This window comes from Dufourea novaeangliae, unplaced genomic scaffold, assembly GCF_001272555.1.
Source record: "Dufourea novaeangliae isolate 0120121106 unplaced genomic scaffold, ASM127255v1 scaffold6, whole genome shotgun sequence".
Classification (NCBI taxonomy): Eukaryota; Metazoa; Arthropoda; class Insecta; order Hymenoptera; family Halictidae; genus Dufourea; species Dufourea novaeangliae.
The window spans coordinates 2743091-2768096 of NW_015373900.1; the positions used below are offsets into that span (position 1 = coordinate 2743091).

The 25006-nt window shown below is 36.3% G+C and overlaps 1 protein-coding gene across 1 annotated transcript; it reads right to left on the reverse strand.

Annotated features, from left to right (window-relative positions):
- Nucleotides 1-503: 503 nt before the first annotated feature.
- LOC107193453 lies at nucleotides 504-17286 on the reverse strand. Its single transcript, XM_015582899.1, is given in 6 exon segments — nucleotides 504-3153; nucleotides 5072-5290; nucleotides 5856-5915; nucleotides 7625-7773; nucleotides 8953-9083; nucleotides 16860-17286. Coding segments are annotated over 6 exon segments (1077 nt in total). The 3' UTR covers nucleotides 504-3062.
- Nucleotides 17287-25006: the final 7720 nt, after the last annotated feature.

The window sequence follows — 25006 nt, forward strand, 5'->3', positions numbered from 1 at the left end:
ATTATGAGGATGGACATAGGTATAGTATTTTTACCTCCAGATAATAAGACTCGAGTAAGTTTCGTTTTAATTTAATCTTTCGTAAAAAGTATATTATTGTATTCTCATAAATACGAGTAAACATAATATTACCAAAGAAAAAGGCACGCATACATCTTTAACCCGCTAACTGCATTCATCCATTACAGCAGACACGTACTTTATCACATCAATGACAATATCTGGAACATTTCTTGACGATCGGCAGTACGAAACTCCTTCAAATGACAACCAAACATTAGAACAGTGATACTATGACTACTACTGTTCGTTATTTACCACGAACGAAGATATTATTTATGAAAAAAAAAAACATTTTTAAAAACATATCAAATGGTCTTAAAATGACTGTTGGTTCTTGATTTTGTGATAAAAGAATGTTTCTACAAGATACCAAGATGCAGTGAGCGGGTTAATGCGATAAACAGAAGTTATATTCTGGGAGAGAAATCGCTTTCCACGTATGACATTTCTTAAAATAATTTATTCACCAATATGAACAAGTAGATTGTGTAGCAGGTTGTCGATGACGATCATAAGCGCAGAACTGACAGACACACACGTAATCGGATCGTGTTTGACCGACACACACCTTCATAAATGCTTCTCGCTCATGTATCACATAGTGCGTACACTAAATATATCAGAGATTCTTGCGTGTTCCCGTGTATAGATAGTGTTCTCAGTGGTTTTAAACACCGAGGGCCAAGCAAACGCACTCCATTCACGCCACAATAAATTCTGTCGATAGAGTTCAAGAGAAAAAACTATTCTCGGTTGTTGTTCCTGGTCAATTTCCGATCAGAATAGCTTTTTTTTTTATTTTCAACATTTAAAATAAAGTCACTCTCGTCATCCCTTCATAAACATCGTGCGGATAAATACTTTCCAATAATATATTACACTTCCGTTAACTAAAAAAGATTCGTATCATCCTATAACAGACCAGGTAAAATTTCAATTATCATCCGTTCGTAACGTAATTATGATTTACACGAGTGTGGCCAGATTCATATGATTTGCGATTGTGTGACTAAAAATTGACCAATGGCGGCCACAGTCGTTGTACGACGTAAATTAAGCGTACAGTTCAAGGAAGGTGAATTTTATTGTAGTTCGGCCGACCGAGGTCGGGACCATCGCGCGTAATCGGAAGAAATTACATCGCTGATCGAAAATACCAATGAATTTTCTTCTTACTATATTCTAAAAGTGTCGAATTGTTTCGTTGACCGTAGAAGCTATACTCGAGTTTACGAGTTTCGATTGACCCAGAAAATTGAAAATCTTGGGTACACTATTGTTTAGTTCGTATAGACAATAACTGATGAGTTAGCTTAACGCTTTCGTCTACGATTTAAGTTCCGACGAGGCGCGCCACAATCAACGCCTTGGCGGTTACGCGCCGAGCCATTTGACGCTTCGGACGTGCGCTCAAAGTTGTGCAAATCGCACACGTCTTGTAATATGTAAATACATGTGTAAGGTACAACTGGTTTAATTTTTTGTAGGATCTTAGATAAGTAATTACGAACGATTCAGCAGTAAACAAGAAGATCGATATTGTAGGCGAAAGGGTTAACCCTTTGATTCAATTTTAAACTATCCTCGACCTCAAGTTAACACAAAAGTGTTTTGCTTTTTACAGATAACTAAAGGCTAACTTCATACCACATTGCATTGCATAGGTCTATGATTTTATGCGACAATTTAGACTCTCGATGACTGCGTAACACTTAGCAACCGATTACCGCCGTACCAAAGGGTTAAAGGCAGGTATTAGATGCCCCACAATTTGATGGGGGTAAAAAATAGGTAACCAAAATTACGTTCGTAGGCCAAACACCGTCAACTCGAGTATAACAGTGAACAGTACTGAATTAAAATTTCGGTCATTTTCTCCATTACATTTCTTCCATTTCCGGTCCACGCTTTTTGATTCTGCCTATTGGTACCAGACCAGCTTGGCCAAACTGTGCCTGACATTTAAAATAGTTACAACAAAAATCGATGACGTATCGACACGAGACAGGACAGTAACGTAGAAGCACAAGTCTTATCGAAGAGTATTGCGACCGTTCCCACAGGAATATGCATCGTCCTCGAAACAGGGATCCCGGATATTCCGTGAGGATGGTCGAAGGGCGAAACACCACCTAATAAAGTATCTATCAAAAAAAGCGCGTGCCTTACTTTCACGTAATCGACGGTGCGGAGAAAACAGGTTGCAACGCAAAAAAGAAATCCATTAAGGTACGTATCCAACGATATATTATTAAGCGTTATAAAAACTGCTATAGTGCAAATTAAGTTCGATAAAATAAGGAATCAATCGCCATCTTCTTGTGTAACACGACGGCCTGACTGAAAATGCAACACCGCCCGCAACGCTTTGAGCCTGCGAACAAAGAAAAAATAGAAAACGAACAAGAAACGAACACGCCGCGATTACGTGTCAGTCGAACTGACACGAAAGATCCTGCATCTTATAAATGAAAAACCAACAGAATATATCAAAACAAATCGAACAAAAATATAAACCTTGTATCAGGGAAATTCAACGACAATTAAAAATCGGTTTTAGATACATCGATGAGCAAAAGCAATGAAATCCTCTTTCAAGAGGACACAGAAGGACGGGTAGCGGCACGACAGGTCGCGGTATACAGTGAAATTTCAACTGCGTCTGGGTGGTGCTGTTGAAATGGACATTTTCTGACGCACACACAGATTATCGTTTGTACCACGGGCCTTGAACCGAGTCTCGCTCGAAGCGAACGCGAAGCGTGGTTCCCGCCACTATCTTTCTATCACCTCGGCCGACCTTTCCTGATATACGGAATCATCGATTGTACACGAGTATATCGCTTTAGCCCTGATTAATAACAATGATGCGGTAGAAAGTGATTACAGGTAGCATAAGATGCGAAACAAACACCTGGGCGTCACACACGGGGTTTCGACGCGTCAGCATGTTACGCAGAGAAGAGGCGCGGATATCGATGCAGATTCGAGGGTCGGCTCTAAGAGAGGAGCTTGTCTTCGGGAATGGTCGGGCTGGTCGCTGACGGTGCGGCGGACGCGCGTCTCGCCGCCTCAGTCTCTCGAAGAGATCTGAAAGTGGTACACATCTTCTCTTAGCGTATAGTTTCGAATTAATTCTTACAACATTTTACCAGAGTATTAATCGATGTTACAGGGCGTTCTACTAGGTCTAAGACGTCTAACGTCAGCCTTTGTTAGCAATAGCGGCTCTTATGTTTTAACCCTTTTGCAAGGGCATTAACAAGGAGAAATAAGGTTACAGGAGCCTAAGACGTCCAAATCAGCTTTTGCTAGCAAGAGCAGATCTTCTGTCATAACTGTTTCGCGAGTGCATTGATAGAGAGAAATAAAGTTACAGGCCTTTGTATCAAGTCTGGAACGTTTCACGTCAGCTTTTGCTAACAATAGCGGATGTCATTAACCTTTTCGCTAGGGTATTGATAGGGAGAAAAATGGTTACAGGACGTTCTCTGGGTTTTCTGAGACACCCAACGTCAGATTGTGCTAGCAATAGCGGATCTTGTGTCTTAACCTTTTCGATAGAGTATTGACGGAGAGATATAAGGTTACTGGCTGTTCTGCTAGGTCTAAGACGTCCAAATCATCTTTTGCTAGAAATAGCAGATCTTGTGTGTTAACCTTATCGCTAGGGTATTGATAGAAAGAAATATGGTTACAGGACGTTCTCTAGGTTTTCTGTGACATCCAACGTCAGATTGTGCTAGCAATGTCGGATCTTGTGTCTTAACCTTTTCGATAGAGTATTGACAGAGAGATATAAGAATAGTAGCCATTCTGCTAGGTCTGAGACGTCCAACATTTGCTTTTGCTAGCAATAGCAACTCTCGTGTCTCGCGAGCGACACGAAAAGCTAAAGCACAAAGTCTATTCTCTGTAACGACACATTGTTCCGTCTGAAAATTGTTACAGTTGATGGACAAGATGCAGCAAACTCAAGCAACAATTTTTTTTGGCTAACTGCATAGATCTTGTGTACAGATTGGGGCAACGGTATTGCAGAATATTGGTATGACGATAGAAAGCGTTTCTATCCTAATTGAAGTACTAATTGATCTCACTGTATAATATATTCTTCCTTGTTCATTGCGCTGACAGTAGGGGTTTGCGGGCGGTTACCCGAAATTTTAGGCTTGGTCGCGCTCGTGTTTCCACCTATTATTCGCGGTACTGGACTTCTTCCGATCCGAGCCGAAGTGTCAGACTGCTGAAATATATGTTACGGACGCCTGACCAATCCCGAAATCTCGGGTACCCGTACAACCCTAGCTGATTCCCTAAACTACAACAGAATGTCAGGCCTGAGCCAAGGTCTAGAGTTTGACCTAATTAGATCTGACTTCATGGTCACGGAATGGCTATTTATCGTATATGAGTACGTTATATCTTGTCCACCGACTATATTCTTCATGAATTGACTCGCTTGGTAGCTTCTCGGCCAAGAGCACACTGGGAGCAACACATAAGAACGACGATTTGGACGTCTATGTGATAGGATGTTTCAGGAAACACTGCACAGCTTTAGGCACCCTGTTTTCATTCTTCGTTGTGAATATCACAGAAGTAGCTTTGATTGTAGAGCGATGACAGTAGACGATAAATTACGATGAAATATAATTTGACGATTCAAGTTATTTTTTCTGATACTCGTGACTAACAGTATTTTCTGATGCCTCTTAATGCTACATTCCCTATACAATTCCCTTACATCGATATTAAAAAAACTCAATTTAAGAAGTTAAACGCAATAATTTAAGGGTAATCTAGAAAGCGAATATTTGAAAAAATAATTATGAATAGGAGAAAAAGCTGCCAAGTCCACGAAATTATATAAAGAAACCCAAGGGTTTTTATTGGGAAAAAAAACTGATCTCACGACAATCGATATTTTCGAAATGTTCAAGAGGGTGACAAAAACAGGTGACACAGAATTGATTGGGAACTTTAAAATTGCTCCCCTCTAAAAAACAAAACGGAAAATTGGACTTGTCATGTTTTTCCCTTGTGATCTTCGATCACGAGTACCTTCATGTTCTCGTAAGCAGAACCGACGCGTTCCTCCAGCGAACGGAAGCTGTCGGAATTACGCATCTGACCCAGCTTCATCGACAATCCGCTCCCGAACCCACCGAGAATACTGGTCGTCTTCTCAGCCGTGGTTTTGATGACAGACTCCGTCTTCTGGAATCTGCGTAACGAGGAGAAACGATAAACATTCCATTTTCATGCGACAGACCATCCTGTCCGGGCAGCAGGGTCACGTTCTCTCGTGGTCGCTGATCTCAGGACCACGAGAATGAATCGAAGCAGAGATGGTAAATTGGTCATACATTCTCTTGCACACTCTCCCATGTTAGTCACAGCTTTCCACGTGTGTTCCTCGTTGTTAGATCAAGCTGATGTTTCTGTGATTATTTCGCGCGGCAAGCATGGAAAACGATGGTGCGTAGGTCGCGACTCGAGGTCGATGCATCAGTTTTTTCTTTTTTACCGTGAATGTGGAACGCTTGAAGATTCTGATCCCGGTTAACTCCTCCTTGCAGCGTATTATTCAAGCGTTTTCGAGCGGGTGCGACCAAGCGGAGGAAAGGGTGACAACACGCGTGAAAAAACGGTGATCCAAAATTTCTTTTTCGAATGAAATGTAGACAAAACACGATGACAAATTCGATTTTATCGGGTTCAGCGGTGATTGGCCGCGCGGAGAAATGTTGGATCCGCCAGGAAAGCACAACGGTTTTTTGCGTACTTACAAAGTGTTCTCGGAGACTGCCTTGGTGATCTGACCGAGTTTCTCTCCGACGTTTTGATAACTGAATGAGAACCCAACCAAAAGTCAAAGAAAAGTGTGTGTTCTACATGTCTGAGGGGCAGAAGTAGCAGAAAATAAACAAATTCGGTTATGAGGCGATCGGTACCCGTCACCACACGTGGTAAACAAAATTAGGAAATTTAATGGTAAAAATATGCAGTGGTTGTTGAGTGTTGAGCATGCATTTCGTTCCTCATGATTATAAAATCAGAATGATCGATAATGAGAACGTTAAAGTAAATTCTGTGGTCGAATAACGAATAATAAAGAGATCTAGAATGTTTTTGTAGACACGTTTACTTACGACACACAGAAACTGGAGATTGTTACGTGCACGAATAAATTGCATTACGTGTATAATCGAATTTGGAAAACCTCGATGTGTCTTTGTGGTGGCAAAAAGCTTATCTAGCAATTATTCTAACCCGCTCGATTGCTCGCGTGTTGCATTCGTAACTTGTACTTGGAGTCTCGGGCAGTAGCTGTTAATCGAGGACAGAATTTCAAAATACAAATACGGGGCCCGTTAAATACTCGTAAAATGAAGACAAAAAATGATATTTATAAGAATTTTATGTGTATTATATAAAGTGATGCAGAAGAAGCTGAATTTATATCTACGTGAATTTTTGGAGCAAATTATCATACTTAAAATGCATCAAATGAAAAACTATGTATGTAAAAGCAAGCAAATTGATGAAACAACAATAAAATGTCAAGCTTCTTATAATTGAATTTTTATAAAAGAAATGTCTACTTATTTCCCTAACAAAGAACAATATGACAATGCTTTACATTATAATTAAAAAAAAAGATTGTGATTACATACAAAGACAGTTTTAGCAAAAACAAGTGGCACAATCATTTTAAATTATATACCACTGTACTTTACTGCTATGACAAATTATTGGACCAATTTTTACTAGGAATGTTTATCTAATTTATTGAAAACTCTGTCTCGAAAACGAAATATCTATTTTAATTTCATGAAAGTAATACTAACCCAGAAATTGCATACATATTAACACGTTGACTGTCACAGTGAAAAAGGCCGTACGTAGCCAGACACTCTTTATTTCGTTTTTTAAGTCATAAATTGTCGAAGATATTTGAGTTTAGTTAATAGAGGCTGTAGATCTTGTTTTAAATTATACTGTGATATTAATTTCATACAAACATTTTACAACAGTGTTTAAATAATCCAGATACTTTTCAATGTACGTGTCACCCATATTTGGGTGACGTGGCAGTCAAAGTGTTAACTGACGTCGATTCAAATTACAAGCATCTAACGAATAAGAGATTTACGTAAAAGAATTTAACACTAAAACTACCAAACCCGTCAAAGTAACAGGTTGTAAATTTCTTATTTTACAATTACTGAAATTGATAGTGCTTTTGGTAGAATTTACGTTGGCGTTCAATTTATATTTACAATATATGCATTTTCTACAATGCTCTGTTATGCTAGACTGTATTATGTGTATATATATTACTGTATTATACAATTGAATTTGGTACACATTCAACGCTGATAGATCCAGTGTTAAACGATTTTCTACGGCTCAAAGAATCCGGAAGTGACTACGGAAGTACTGGCGACGCTCAGCCGGAGACCCCATTTTTCGTGCAAGATGAGGGTGAAAGATAAAGATAAAGGGAAAGAGAGAAAGAGAGGTGCGTGCTTTCGATAGCTGAATAAAAACGTACACTTGACTCTCCTTAACGTTTTTCAAGCCCTGATTCATGTCGTCGGTGATCTCTTTCCAGACGCTGATGCCCAATTTCCTCTTCAGTTCCTGAGAGACCCGGATCTTGTTCGCCAGCACGTGCCTCAGGGTCTGTATCTCTTCCTCGACCTACGACACGTCGGTTCCCTCAGCTTCATCGTGAACAAGTTGAACAATCGAAGCGACTTGAGAATATTTCAATGAAATTCGAATTAAATTTGATGCTTGAGAATCCAAGTTTGGCTCCTTTTAATTTGGATAATTGCTTAATAGATGAGAAGGGGTTCAATTTACGAATTTTGTGTAACGATTATAAAATATTTCTTGCACTTCGAGTATTCTAGGAGGAAGGTGGAATAGTAAACGAGAATAGATTTTATTTATTTGTAAGACGCTAAGAGATTTTTGTTTCGTTCTTGTTTTCAATCGTGAATAGTTACTTTGAATAGTGACCTATGATAGAATTGTTACATGTAGCTTAGAACTAATTTCGTGAAGTGTTAAATATTATTCCATGACGTTTTTTAATTTGTAAAGCGAGAAATAAATTTGCAACATATGTGTACCTGCCTAGTCCTCATCTTCTTCGCAGTAAATTTTTTCAATACAATACAACAGATGCCATTATTGGTATAATGCCATCTATTTCGCGTTAAATCTTTTATGTTTATTATTTTTTTCCACTTAAAGTATAAACGATGGAAGAAATTCAAACGAATTCTTGAGCATAACTCATAACACCATTGAACTTCTATGGTATGTTTAATAAAAATGTATTTATTCACTAGATAATAATAATCAATGTTGTAACCTTTAATATTCACATCGTGAACATCAATTTAAAAAAATTAAGTCCCACGATTTGTTAACGTTAAAAAATGTTCTGCATACGGAAGCAATTTTTCCGGAAATTCTATACAATTTTCCTACTGTAAATCTGAAAAATTTACTGTCATCACCGGAATGAATTTTGAACTTTACCCATTCCCAGAAATTTTCCCATAAATTGAACACACCAAAAATTTAAACTTTCCTTTAGAAAATATTCGAAGTATTTCAATTCCAGAATTAAATCGGCCGGTGTGCTGTATAAATGTACGAAGAATTTTTCGAGCCAAATGGAGCAAGTTCCCTTTCAATTTCGTGCGTTCTCGGAACTTATCACTCGAGTAAATTTCCCGAGGTTTTCATAAATACGAACACAGAGAGAGATATGAATCTGGAGACCGGCGCGAGAGGCCCCTAACGGAGCCGTATATCACCATTCCAGCCGTCAAAGGTTTTCTTTGGAAAGATAAAGCTACGTACTTTCGCGAGTTCCGCGCTCCATTCCGCTTTCTGACGGTCCTGCTCCTCCAAGGTGAGTCCTTGCAACTCGTTCACGACGTTGTCCGACGACGGCGATATATAACCCGACGAGTGAAGGGTGGCGTCTTCTCCTGAAAAATACAGAACGTGTCAGAGAATCTGCGAAAACAGAACATACATTTGGCACGCGATTGAATTAAATGGAGACTGAACGTCAATGATCACTCAAGTTAAGGTATTTCGTGCTGAAACAACATTACAACCATTTCCAAAAAAGGTTTTCTGTCAAAATATAAAATTCTGACGATTTAAACGTTATTCAATTGCAAATTGGCTGAAATATCTTTTACATATTTTGGATTAAATATTGGGAAATTTTCAGGTTTATCTGACTTTGACTGGACACTTAATCCTTTGGGTACGAATTAAAATATTGAATTAAAATTGAATAGGGAAAAAAATCATCATGTGGCGAAGATTGTCGTAAACGAATTATTTTTACGTACCATGTACAGTACAGAAATTGTAATTAAGTGTACAATGCATAATTAATTCTTTACTTTGATCTTTTCTTATATAAAATTATATAAGAAATATCTCCTTTATCTAATTTTTATGCAGATAACATTATTCTATCTGATATATGCGGGTTAATAAAGAAAGTAAGTTCTGATGGCCAACTGATCGACCACACCATTTTCTCAATACTCAATTCAAAATACAAGATAGGAACATAGAATATTGTAATCTGTTAAAAAAAGAGAGAATGGATAGTATGTATGTACCATATTATAATAGATATACCAATAAATAATCCACCATTTTGGGTGGAATAAAACTATAATACCATTTGCATTTAGAATATATTCTAGTCCATTTTTCGTAAAAATTATGAAAAATAATCAACAATGATATATATGGCTGGCGTAGTACAACCTTTTGATTTCCTGAAAAATGTATATAACATTTGGCGGAATATAGTAGACTATTCATTTAGTGCGCCTAAGAAAATATGAAAAAAATAATGAACCTTTCGAACATATGTGTGAAGGCGGCCTCTAATAAACCACTGAGTATCGCATGTATGTGACACTGGTTGTGAAAAGAGAAACATTGTTCTTTATATTTGCATGTATTCTGCATTTTGCAACGAGAAGCAACAAGTTGCACGATATGCATGCTAGAATGAAAAATTAAACCGATTACACTTTTAAATTTATCGATGATCGTGATCTATCGCTAGCACGCCTGCTAGCTTATCGTTACGAAATTGAGAGATTGGTGGACGTAATAGAAGGATTTGTGGATTTATCGATGATATATGTATGTATAGCGAGGGGATTGCGCAAGAAATAGACCGCTTCGATCTAACGGGAATAGATTGTCGTCTTGTCGATCGTATTACACTTGACTCTAACGAGAAACTCGGATTACAAAGTACCGGTACTTTCTTACACTGCCTCTGTTTTCCTAGTTTAAATGGCACGTTCAAATGACAAGAAATAAAAATACTTTTAAATGAAAAAAAAAAGAGAATACTACAAAGAAATTTGTAAGAATATTATAATTATAATTATGCAAGTGCAACTAAAATAACAATTTCCCGTAAAATAATGATGCTCTTCATCATCAAATATTAAAAATTGTTTTGTTTTAAAGAGATATACTGTTCACAATAATTATAGGAATTATGGAAATGGCTTCGATAATTCCTTTTCAAGACGGTGAAATGGACAACGTCCAAAGTTTTGGCTGTCATGATTTTGTACAACACTTTGGTGTGAAAAGGTATCTCACAGTTTGATTATCCATCATATTCGTCTAATTCAGCTACATAAAATTAATTCCTGTTACTCCAATTGGAAACGAAGAAAAAGCTACGACAGTCCAGAATCATTTTGACATTCAGGACTTCGACGAATACTTTCTCCACCATGTTGAAGAAAAATTACCAGAACTATTTCCAGTGTTTGTGTAATTATTATGAACAAGTGGAAACTATTTTCAATAATTGCTGGTAAAAAGCATGAATATGATACGACAAAGTGCTGTTTCGTCTTCAATTCGGAAACTTTCGTGATAAACCGTGTATTTACGAGAGCAAATCCAAAATGGACATAAATATTATAATAAATACACACTACCTACAACAATTTTTTATCGCAGTTAACAGATTGCAGGCACTGCATTTAACGCTTAACCAGCCATGCAAAACACAATAGAACACATTTTTTTTTAAGTAGGTTTAATAAAAGTTCTTCGAGGAAAGAACAAAATTGTATTTAATTCCCAGATTTATGTCATTGTTCTGGAAAGTACAGCTGCACGAACATCCACAAGCTACTAATCAGAAAAAAATGCTGAGTATTACCAGTTAATATTCGATTCTTTGTTAATGCACGTTACGTCTTCCATTGGTCTCGATCGTAAACCCAAACACGCTTCCCTTGCGAACTAAAAAATTTCTATTCTTTCCCGTGAGTATTGTATGAAAAATATTAACTATGAAAAAACAGTGTAAAGCACTTCTTAAATTACTAGTGAAAATCTAATTTTTCGTTTATACTTTATACGATGTATTATTTAAGACGAATTCCGGAAGTCTGCACGGTGAACGAATCCGAGAGAAACAACGCTTCCGGTTCCTGTGAACGACTGCAGAACCATTTTCTATTTCTATATGATTCACATGCCCGATGTGTATAAAACAACGCTTATTTTTAATTGAATTCCGGACAATATATCCGCATTCCTTCGACGTAAAAACATTCGCGCGAAGTGAAAGCGAGGGAGAGCATCGGGTTCACGATAAAAAGCAATACAACCATCGTGTACAGTTCGTACAGACGAAATCTTTGTCCTATAATATTCGCGCCAACACACCAGCCTACTGGTATACTTTCTTTATGGCTGGTGGATACACGAGCGGCTGTTTAAACAAAAAGAAGGAACTACGGTCTGCGTTTAACTGTTTCCACGTCGTCCTCTTAGACGCGAATAAAAGCGAACTTTTTTACCCCGCTGTTCTCGGATTCCCGTCTGTGCACTTGCTCGCATCCTGAACATCAACAGTTTACAGACACCGGAAACTTGGGTGAATTTAGTTAACCGTGGCGGCATTACAAAGAAAAGGAAGAAGAACTCGTTCGATCGAAGGTGTGGAACAGAAGTTGAACTCAAGGAAGAATTTCAGCGATAACCAACAGTTTAACCCTCGTGCACCGTTCGGTTTAATTAAACCCAAATTCAGACTTTAATTTGTTATTGTATATAGATATTCTCTATCAGAGAAACTTTTAAATTAATTTGTTACGAATAGTTTATGTATTGTATAACGATCAAGCGGTATACAGGGGGTCATGTAACTGGTGGTATAACCGAGTAGGGGATGATTCTACGTACAAAAAAGGAAGTGGAGAATATAGAATAAAATGTTTAATTCGGGACTACGTTTTCGAGAAAATTGACTTTAAAAATTACGTAATCTGAAACGCGTGTGTTCGTCGAGGTAGTGAGTAGAAATGGAATACAATGAACAGACACTCTGGTAAGTCGATTTTCTCGAAAACGAAGTCTCAAATTTTATTCTATATTTTCGATTTATTTTTTCATGTAAAATCACTGTCGCCCCGGTCATACCAACAGTTACATGACACCTTGTAGATTTCCTTAATTCGATATTAGCTTAGACCAAGTTTAATTCAAGGAATAGTAATGCAACAATTTATTCAATATTGCACAAGGGTTAAGAGTGAACGTACTAAAGTGTGGAAACAGAAAAAGAGATTGTTCGTTTACAAAGAGTTATTAATAATACATGGTGAATTTCAGAAGTATGAAATATGGTCATTGGCATGATTTCGTTCTAAATGTTCTGTAACCCGTAATTTAATAGTTTTACTAATATTATTGTAATGGATAGACTTTTCAGTTTCTTGTCGTCAATAAATTTGTTATGAAAAAAATGGGTTCCCCTTTGTTTTGTAGCAAAATCAAATTACGAATCCACAGTGAATGATACTTTTGTCTAGAGAAAAGATAAGTAAATAAATAGTTATAGAATTGAAAAAGGGAGACAGTTTAAAACAGAATGTTTTTCATGGATTAAATTTAAATAACATTTATGTGTATGAACACTCGTGTTCATTTGGATTGTTACACTTCCATAATCGTTTCCTGCAGAAACAAATGTTTTCAAAAGATATTTGCACGTTTTCATTCAATGATCTGTGAATTTTATGTGTTCATACAGAACTGTCATATGCCAACATATTAAAAAGACCCAATTTGGCTAAGATTCGTATATTAATAATAAAAATTGTGATCAATTCTTACCCCTACTATTTTTATTCTGTTAGAAGAAGGGTTTAAATTATATTATTATTCCTGTTAGTCTGGCTGTAAACGTCTAAACGAGGGTTGTTTTCTAGGTACTTCAAACTGTATTAGTTGCAAAACACAATTCTTTCTTTGAGGTATATTTACAAATTAGAAAATAATTTATAATTAAATTTGGTCGATTACAGGTTATCAAAAAGTAAATTTTAATTCTTTAAAAAAATATTTCTTACGCCCAGGGTAGTATATCATTCGATCAAACTTCGAATCGAGACAAATATTACTTCATTTATTTTTCATAAACAAAGTAATTACAATATTACTCTTATAAGTTGTGCAAATGAAATCGTGACGAACAGCGGTGAAAATGACACAGCGGAACACTGATACACTTCTCGCTTTCATATTTTGCAATGCCGTCCTACTTATGGTTGTCAGAGCGTACTGGTCCGAATTCGCGCAAGAATGTACCATAATGCGATAAACGAAAATTAGAAACCATAATCCTACCGAGATAGTGGTCTATGAATTAAAAAGTTAATTCGAATCGAAGATTTGTCGAAATAAAAAATTGTCCGATGCAAGGGAATCGCGTGACCGCCAACTCGGTTTCCAACTTGATCATAAATATCCCAATTACGTAACGCGTGCATAAATTCGACCATGGAAAATCTGATAGACGGAATTTATAGATCTGTCGAGCGACGTAAGCTTTACGATGTAGTACGATTGGAATAACCTAAGCAACGATTGTAAGTCTGGTTTTATCAAGTGTAAGAGAATTTACGGACAGCGCCAGAAAAAGATTATGTATATCAATCTGCTCTATAATAACTCAATTTTCAACTGAAAAACAATCTGATTTAAATAATTACCATCTTTTAGTGTATGTGCAACGCCGAACTAGTGAAAAAACTGGCAAGATGTTGCATATCAGTCTGTATACAAAGCGGAGAAACGTTTATCTTGAAATCGAAAAAATAATTCCACGTACCAAAACAGATAAAAATATGTAGAATAAGAGTTTTTTCATATCTGGTTTTCGAAGAAATCTAACTCGAACGATCGACAAACACAAGTGCTTTTTAGTACGAGTGATAACACGTCTGACTATTATTTACTATTTCTACTTATACCAAACGCTGATAATTAAACTACAGAACTTTATACAAAATAACATTTTTCGAAGTGATTTGTAAGGGTAGATGTGAAGACTGAATTTTCTTCCATTTCTTAAGAATTTTGTTACGAGAAGAATAAGACAGAAAATGTATTAGATCTGATTTTAGCTTGACTAATTATCATATTTCACATAATCACATATGTTATAAATGCGTATAATCCGCAGTCTACTGATGATTATACTGCGGATTTTATGATTGATATTACGATGAATATTAAATATTAATAGCATGTCTGAATTTACAAAACTCAGTATGTAAAGCAAGGACTTCAAGAATATTTATAAAATCATTCACTTATTTCGAACCCAATAGAACCATCCGTGAAAAAAATCCGCTTTTTTATCACTGGCGATCTATCGTTGACTGTATTGCCTGCTTTTCCACAGATATCATTATTTACTACAAGTACTAAGGAACTACGTAATACTATATGAAGTAGAAATAACCTGTAATGAGCAGATTATGGAAAGCATAGCAATAAATTTTCGAAACAATTTCAAATCGAGAGAAATTCGACCCCATTTCGAATGAACTATTACGGGTAAAATCACCTAATTTATAACCAATAATACCACCCAAAATTATACCTCGTATTTTCAACCTTAGGGTGAAATACAATTGTTAAACAAAGTACTTGCACAGTCAGCTTTTGTATATAAGAATAAGAAAACACATTATTCGAACGCTTTCCGTAAGTCAATGCAAAATTAAGTAATGAAAATTTTAACCACACACTTTAAGGGGCCATAAAACTACTTTTATCAATTGATTATGTGCAAATATTTCTTTCCCCCAGTTCGCAGATTGTGCCACAAATTTCAGTCTTCTCAGCGAAATAAGTATAATTGTTAAGCATAGTATCTACACACTCAAGTCTCATATGATAGCCATGAACAATATTACAGAGTACATTACTTGAAAGCTTTCCTTGAACAAAGTACAGTGAGGTAGGTCAATGAAATTCTGATAACACACTCCAGAAGTGAATGAAATTACTTTTACAAAACGGTCGAGTGCAAATACTTTTTCCATCCACAGCAAACATCGTCCCCCTTATACCAGAACCATGAATGTGAAAATATTCACTTTCTAATTAAAGGTATGTGATAAATTGTATACGTTGCATAAGAATAGTGAAAAATTATTTTACAGTTACACTTAAATCTGACGTAGAAACTGATATCCGGAAGAAAATTACAAAAATTTCGATCTTCAGAATTATACAGTAGAACGCCGATTATCTTAACTATACAGGATGGAGCAGGTAACTGGAACCACTTCTATACTGTGCAACTAGTGATTTTAGTAAATCTTGTTTCAGATAAATGTTATATAGTATCGAGGAGACATAATTTGACGAGATTATTTTTTTTTGTAAGAGAATGCGTAGAAGACATACGAAAGTTAAGTTTGTTTTTTAATTGGAATCATATTTTTTATTACGTTAGTCGATCCAGCATGTAATTACTTTAACTTCAATTATTCGAAGTGGCATACGTGGAACCACTACGATAGAAAATTATGCACTTCGAATAATTGAAATTAAACTACCTCCTAAATTAATGGCTTTTTATATGAACAGTTTAGGACTTTTTTATGCAGAATTATGAGCTGCATCGACTAATGCAGTAAAAAATATATAATTCACTTTAAAAAAACAAACTTGACCTTCATATGTCCCCTATGCATCCTTCTACAAAAAAAACTAATCAAATTATGGCCCCCTCAAAATCATAACTTTTATCTGAAACATTTTTCACAAAAATCACTAGTTACGCAGTATTGCAGTGGTTTCAGTTACGTGTTTCACCCTATATAATAGGGAGACAAATCTGTTCGGATGAGTGGTTTTTCAAACAAGCGTTTCAGGGGAACCAAAATTTTAGTACATATCATAAGACGATTATAAATAAATCAATTTTGAAATATGAATGCTTATGATGCGTGAGAAGATCGCGTAGTAACACGCATAAACATTGAAACGGTACTTAACGACCATTTCAACAAGAATGGATCAAGTGATCTCATCGTTCCCTACAATTTTATATCTTAAATCATCTTTAGGTATTTAAAATCCAGTACATTGTATTGTCAATTAAATCGTTGCATAATTTGGTGCACATTTGTTTAAGAGTAACGAATGGTACGTATTTCTGAGCTTTTGTAAAACTAATTTGTTCAGAAAACATTTGCAACTCGTTCTATGTTCTAGTAATCGGTATTTAAGATGATCGACATTCGGATAATCAGTGTTCTACTGTGAATTTTATATTCAATTGTGAGTACCCAGAATTGATCGAATCACACACACATTCGTGATTCGAGCGTAAGGGTGACGACACACCACGGACCCATTTCAACATCCTCGAGCACCACACCATGCACCTTTTACCAATTCGAGGAACTTCTTATAATTCTGGCTGTTGCTGATTTTCGCGAGATACGGCTTCGAGAAATCCTGGAATATCACACGAACGGACTTCCGTTTCTTCCGTCCCCGTCCTCTGGCCCCGTCCTCCTGTTCCATCGTCAAGAACTGCGTCTCCACGGACAGGTTCGCATCGTCCACCACGATCTCGTCGATGTCCCCATTCGAGTCCCTCCAACAATGAACAACCAACTCGTCCGCGTCGTCACTCAGCTCGTCGACATCGTCAAAACTGGGAGTCGCCGTTAAATTTAAATAATAAGCGTCCTCCTCGTACTCCAACGACTCAAATTCATGTTCATTCTCACTCTGATGTCTCGACGATCCAAATCGATCGTCGATTTTATCCTTCTCCTGCTTGACATCAGGCATGTTCGTTTTCATGCTACTAGACTTGGTTAGTTCCTTCGACCTTGGTCCCCTTTTTGGACGTGTAATTCAGAAGGAATGTAACTCAACAATCGCGAACGTTCTCGATCGTGAAAGTTTGGACTCGAAACGAACATCCATCTGGTGTTCCTTCAACCGAATTCTCGTGATCGATCTTTGGAACTGCATCACGAGACAGAAGGTCTTGTCACAGTGTCTTGTGCTGTACTTGGATTATCGGTATGTTCTGCATAGTAGTCCCGAGAAAGGCACTTCTATCTTACCGTTTTGTTTACCAGTTGTTAAGCCCCACTTTCCGTCTCGAGCACCGTGAAAATGAGTTCTGGCGAAAGAACCGTATGCTGTGCACCGTCTCGATGATAAAAGGACTACGAGGAATGCTAAGATCTTCGCGATCTAAACGTTGTTTTCCTATCCGAAAGGTCACTGTCAGTTTCTATGCACCGATCACTTGCTTCACTTGGATGAGCGTGGTTAAATGTTTATGTCATCACGAGTGTAAACAGACACGACGCTACCGATCACAGTATTTTATTGAGGAGATCGTTCGCGATTCCAAGGAGAAATCGTTTGATCCGAGGTTGGGATTAACGATTCGCGATGACTCGCGGCTGACCACGTGCATCGATCGTCCCGTGCAGACGACGATCACAGCTGGCACGATCGCTCGCCGCTTTTTCCGACGCGAGATCGAGAGACGGTTTACGATCTTCGCCGTGGCGCGACGCCAGCGTCGCGGGCCGCCACGTATCCAAGAAGGAAAGAAATCGCGGCCAGCTTGCTTCTTACTCCTTCGTGACGAAGGTGAAAGGGGAAGGGGCCTTACGGCCCCCCACCCCACCAGTTTACCCGTCTTACGCCCGTTCTTTGCCAAGCTACCGATCGATCAAAAATTCACTTTTCTTGTGTATGAATTTCGAGATTAGTACTAGAACTATTAAAGCAGTCAGAATGACTGGTTCGTAAAATCTTGTCAAAATTCTAAAATGTTACAGTAATGTATTTTAGGAGATACTTCGCCACTTTTATTATAACATATGTATATGTATAAGTGAAGAAGTTTGTTAATTTTTAACAAGGTGTACCTTTCACCAACCTGATTGAAATTGAAATACGTTCATCTTCGGTAGATCTAGTGTTAAGTCCTTTCCTATATTTTTTTAAATCATTTGGCGGATGGTATTAGTAGACACAAATGTGTTAACTGAGTCGCTTTTTTGAAGCTGTGTAAGTTCAGTTTTGTTTATTTCGAAATACGTAATTTTTTGCATTTTATCTGATTTAAAAATATTGTTAAACACTAATAAGCTTGTGTTTTATACTTTGCAGATTTCAGACATGTTTAATTTTATTATGTGACCATTTTTATAAATATAATGTAAGTAAAACCGTGTTTGTTTTCATCGCGAATGAATTTATACGAGTTCAAAAAAACATTTATGCAATTCCGTTTTACAGCCAAACTTCGTTTGACTAATTCATGAGAATATTGTACTGTGTGGACTTAGTTATTACAAATATAAAAAGAAAACATCCATCTGTAGTTGAAACTAGCTTTAAATCATTTTTTTCAAAATTGGATTTACACCATTTTCGAAAAGAGCTACTTAATTAATTCGTTAGACTAACCTGTTGCATTGTGAGAACAATTATTGACTCCAAGACGTTTTTGGTAGCGTCTTTAAAAAAATGGTTGATGTTGAGAAACATTTATAAATTCCATCGTTTTTACTTTATTTATTTCACTTAATCTATTTGCGTTGCGATAAATAAAATGTATTATATAATACAAAAATGGTTATAGGAAGATTTTAAAAATATTCTAAACTAATTGTTTTTTCCTTCTTGGTCTTTCTTTATATACCATAAAAAACTTTGTTTCTGTACTTTCGAATATCCCACATGAATGACTCACTGTTATATTTCAAGGCTTCGGAAAGCAAATGTAACGTGGCTGCACAATACGTGCGTCAGAATCAAACAGATAAAAATATTCATTTTTATTTCATTACTCCAAAATACATGTACTACATTTAGTTCATGTAGATTAGATACTACATACATAAAGCGAAGTACATTTCATTAGTTTGTATAAAAACTTAACAACGATAACACAGATTCTTCCAAAAATTCTTTTAAACGATCATCCTTAGTAAGAATTTTCAATTAACAAAACATTATACTGAAAACCTTTCAATTTTCTGATCCAATATAAAAGTGTATTTCACCTTATATAATTATATATCATACTATCAAATTCATGGATACTATAATGAAAAAATTTTTCTAACTTCCCCAGGAAAGCTTCCTATTTCTCTTATTTGTTTTTCTATACGTTCATAAGCTTTTTCCATGTACATTCACTGACGAAATTTTTTAAATAACTATCCCTTCGTTTACCACACTCTATGAGCGTTGTATCATCTTATTTAAGATGTAGAAGCCATTAATTTTATATTACAGCCAAAAAGATTCTCCTCTTACAATCGATACTTCCTCCTTTGTTCACAAAAAACAACAGACATTCTCAACTCAAATGAAGAATCATTTCTAGAAGCCACTAAGAAACGATCGGTACATAGCTCAAGTGGTACGAATTAAATCGCCACATTACCATAAGTGAGCAAAAAATATTCACGAAGTTTCATGTATAAAAATGAATTCCCTCGGAATGGCAGGTAGTCACGAGAAAAATCTATCTTCTGCCATTTTCTCTTCATTTTTGCATATACGCGTGTCAACAACGGTTACACACCATCGTTCATTACCGAGGAGCGCGCCTGCATGTTTCCACGAAAAATCGTGATCCACCGAGCCGGCACTTTCCGTTTCTTCAGGAAGAAATCGCGTGCAACGGTGTAACAAAGGTTGCGGTCTCTGATATTGTGCGTCGGTAATTCGCTGATAACGACTTCCCGTCTCAACTCCCTTCGTCACGCAACGTTGCATAACACGGTGGTATATCTATACGAATTCGATTCCTGATGGAAGGTGAAACGGGAGAGCCATGTGTCCGACTATTAATTAATCATTGTGTGAACGTGGCTTCGTGATAGCACGAGCCGGCCTTCCCTAATTTTATCGTGACTTTCGACGAGTTCGATGAGCGTTTCATTTTTTTTTATTTAAATTTTTGTTATTGTAGACCTTGTTGGGTGCAAATAAAAATATTCATTTTTATTTCGTTACTCCAGAAAACATTTATTACATTTCGTTCATGTGGATTACATATTACATACATAAGACGAGATACGTAGTTACGAAGTGTTTAGATATGTATGTACATGTTTTATACGGTTACTCCTCGATAAAGAATGGAGATTCTGAAACTGTACTTTGTTGGTACGCTCTACTGACCCGTAATCTAGGGTTTTTCTATAGTGGCACAGTGGTGCAGAATCAAAATTTAGCAGCTCATACGATTATTTCGTTCAAGCAATCGAAAATTTGGAAACTTATAATTTTTTTTCAAATGCAAGTAGATAAATGAAGAAATTTTTAATCATTTTGAGGGCTGCTCTTTATGAAAGTCAGAACATTTTTAGGAAGTTTTTTCTAGTGTTTTCTTACTGAGATTAGAAATATGAAAAGGTCTAAGGCCTAAGGAGAACAATAACACATAGAAAAAGCTTCCATGGTTAATAATAAGTTGAGTTTTTTGCAAGATACAAGAATTTTGTTTTCGACCATTTGAGCTGCTCAATTTTAATATTAAACCATTGAGTAACGATTGTAATTTTCGGTTTTGTGTTTAGCAGTTTAATTTTGTATTATTTAAATAATTGGGATAATTTCTGTGCAGAAACTAGTTGGCCTGAGTATTTGGCGAATTTAAAAAAACTGAACCTATTGGAACTACTAAGGTGGGTTCTATTTACTTTTAAGTTTAACAGTATAATTCATACATTCGTTCTGACACTCTCATTCATAGCTTATTTACAAACTATGCAATCTATGTATACACTTACATTCATCCATCCACTGTCCTTTCAGTCTCGCATTGACATTTGTAGAAAAATTAATTTTGTATGAAACATTGGTTCATTATTTTTCAGGTTCCGTTTGCTTGCAGGTGTGTGACTCGCGAACACTGATTAAATCTCTTTTGTTTCTATCGATTTGCCCACGGTTGGTGAGAGCACGAGCACTTTTTGGACGCAGTTTTTTTAACTCTACACTTTAAGTAATGTTCTGGCGTGGAATGCACGTTTCACGTGCCAGACAAAATGGAGATTTATCGGTGGGCAAACGATGGATCGAGAGTGAAGAAAGAACCAAAAGAATTGTCTGTCTGTTCCCGATGAAAGATTTCTCTGGATGAGAATGACGGAACGGAATCCTTGATGGTTCGTTGACCCACCGCCGACTTTTCGGTTACTTGTTTCGATACAAAAAGACGAGTGAAATGTGGCATTAGCGCTCGTACATCACGGAAGAATTATATTATCGACCATTCTCAGAACTGGTTCGAATTTTACCGACGTTATTTCCGATCAGAATTCTATCAGATCATCCAACAAGTTCGAATTTTATACCGAAGTTTGGATCAATGTTTCAAACATGACTTCCAGTTTTATGAAAAAAAGAAAATTAGTCAAGTTCGTACTATGATGTGTTTATACTGCTTTTCACGACTAGGACTATTGAATACATAGAAGGAAAGTGATTTTTTATCGTCACAATGCGAGACCTCGTATGGGAAATATTTAAAAAAATTACGTGTATTTTCTTAGAAAATTTTGTTACACTCACTTTATTTTTCGGACATTACACCATCGATTTATTTCAGGGATTATGACACTTTTTAGTTGATGAGAAAGTGTCAACGAACTAAAGAACAGCACTGAACGATATTTTCATTAAAAATCAAAGAAGTTTCATAACGATAGCAAAGAACTGCACAGAAAAAATGGCAAGAAGTTGTGGAAGAAAAGGCGATTACGTTTTGTTCATAAAGTTTTCGATAAAGAGTGTCCATATAGAAATCGGCACGAACTTACGGGATGACCTAATAATACCTTTGGAAGAATTTGCTATATCCAACGAAAATGAATGACCAGCAAATTAATAATAAATAGTATGTTTCTTTTTATAAATATATCATGAATAAATCATCTTTGTTTCTTTCGTACCGTTAATTAATGCATTGCAATACGTCAGAGGAAAGATTGGAAAATAATGTTAGAGATCTTGAAATGAAGATATCTTGTGATGAATCGATAAAGAAATTTAAAGTGGGTTGAACGTGATCCAATTTCACCTTTTATTTAACTGTTGGACAGTTATTAGTGGCCAACATGCAAGAGTATCTATGATGGGCGCCACATGTATTTCCTCGTCGATTTATTTTCCTGTCTGTAAGATAAATTAGCTGTCATGAAAGGTTTAGACTTTACCCAGAATATAAAAGCATCGTTACCTGTTAGTTAAAAACACTAAAAAGAGTAGAGCTAGTTTCATGAAATACCTCATCCCCGAGTTCTATCATTTACCATTTTTATTATAATCAAAAGAATGTTTCGAAATATAAAAATTATTGGAGAAAATACTGCCTTTCACGTGATAATAAAAATCGTATTTCGTACACGGCTAGAATCGATTGGTTAAAATGAAAAGGTCGTTAAAAAAAACACTTTGAAAAGTGTTACGTAAAACAGGAAGAAACCTGAAGCCTTCCACAAAGATCATCTTTCACATTCTATCCAAAGCAGAAGGTAATATATGTGTTATATAAAATGTTGCAGAAGTTTACTGACATATTTTAGTATTAATTATACACGTCGTAATAACAAAATTATGATTCATTAAATTATGACGAAGGTACGTGTCAAGAGTTTTTCATGAGGACAGGAAGAGAGATTCCTCGAACCTATAATTATTTCAGGGTTTAACGATGCCACAAGGAGATTCGATCAAATTAACATGAAATGGCGATTCGGGAGCAACAATGAATCGGTGTCTTTCAATATCTTGGCACATTGTGTACCGAACTTTGATACGATGAAACTTGGATAAAACCGGTTCATCGGCTTTCAGTTCGATGCAGTTCTAAATACGGACCTCTTTAGGTAACAAGAGCTTCAAGGTTAACAGCTAGCTGTCGTAATAATCCACCATGAAATGACCAATCGTTAGAAAACGTGGGAGTTGAAAATTCCAAAGTTACTTCGCAATCGTTCCATCGTTTCGATACAGATTTATAAATGGACCTGTCAAGTCCCGGTAACGCAAACGCATCTGAACGATTCAAATTGGGCTGATTGATCTTTTTAATATAAATAAAGGAGTAAAACTAAATATTTGATAATTGCAATTTTGCGTCGATGCAATCGAACATCACACCGAACACCTTCTATGGCAGAAGAATCGTCCTTTTACTCCATCACTTAACATCAAATGACCTTATACTATAGGTCGTTCAACTAGGTTACTAGAAATGAAAAAGTATAACATGCCATTTTAAAAAAATAAAACTCACCGTGAAATTCATGAAAAGCATCCCACAAAAAAATTAAACCAAGTGTTTTCATACATCCAAAAATAATGAAATATGCTGTATGTGATAGAAATTATTGGTCTACCCTGTATACCCTTTAAATTACTCTACTACTTAAGCGTAATTGTACAGAGGAGGGCAATATTCCTTCCTGGATTGAAACCTGAAAACTACCATTTCTGTACAGGGTGGTAAAAAAAATGATTCAGAACATAATAGGGTAGATAGTACTCAGAACATAGGGGGGGGTCCTAATAAGCAATAGTCGAAAATTGAATATTTTCAAAGTCATCAATTATGTATTTCGTTTCGGTTAAAGAGAATGGGTTGTTCAACCCAAGAACTACCATGCTGCGTAAAAAACATTGAATTACCTTACCATTTCTACATTCCCTGATTACAAAATATTTTCTATATGCCCTCCTCCCATATCTACAGACGCTTAACACATTTGCATAAGAGAATTGCTTACTCTTTCCTGCCATGCTTCAGAATTGGGCACAATTTTATTCGAACAGTAGATACATAATTAAAAGCAGAAGTATCTAAAATCGTTATTCTGACCTTTAAACAATTAATGAGATTAAATAATTGTTTGCCAAGTATCTATTCATTCAAGAAGTATTACTTTATTATAAATGACAAAGTATTTCTTTTTTTTATCTTCTACTCGTTATTCGAAATTCTTTCTCTAGATAATAAGTTTGCCCACCTTTTTTGTAACTTTGAAAATATTAATCTTTTTGACTAACGTTTATCAGGACATTTTTCATTCACTTGGTTGAGTATGTACTATCCATCCTTAATGTTCTAAACCACTTTTTTTGTACCATCCTGTATATCCAACTGCGATACAGTCTGAACCTGAAGAAACGCACAACTCGGGAGCAAATGAAGGAGAAATTATATCGGTAGTCCACGATCCACAATTTCGTCTTGAACGAACGAATCAGATCGAGCGCCTTGACTTTCAAGTTCCTAGAAACACGCGATCCCCCAGAATTGCAAGGCGAATGTACCCGCGTGAGTTCAAGTAAAAGATCGATAGAACTGCGTCGCTAAGTATTCCGGAAGTTAACAGCATACTGCTAAAGCCCTGCAGGCAACTGAGCCGGGAGATATGTATAACGTTTCACTATGCCCGGCGGTAATGCAACTTTTAGCGAATCTGCTCGACGCTTAAATTTCGATAAAAGAATTCTTATGCCCGTGAGAATT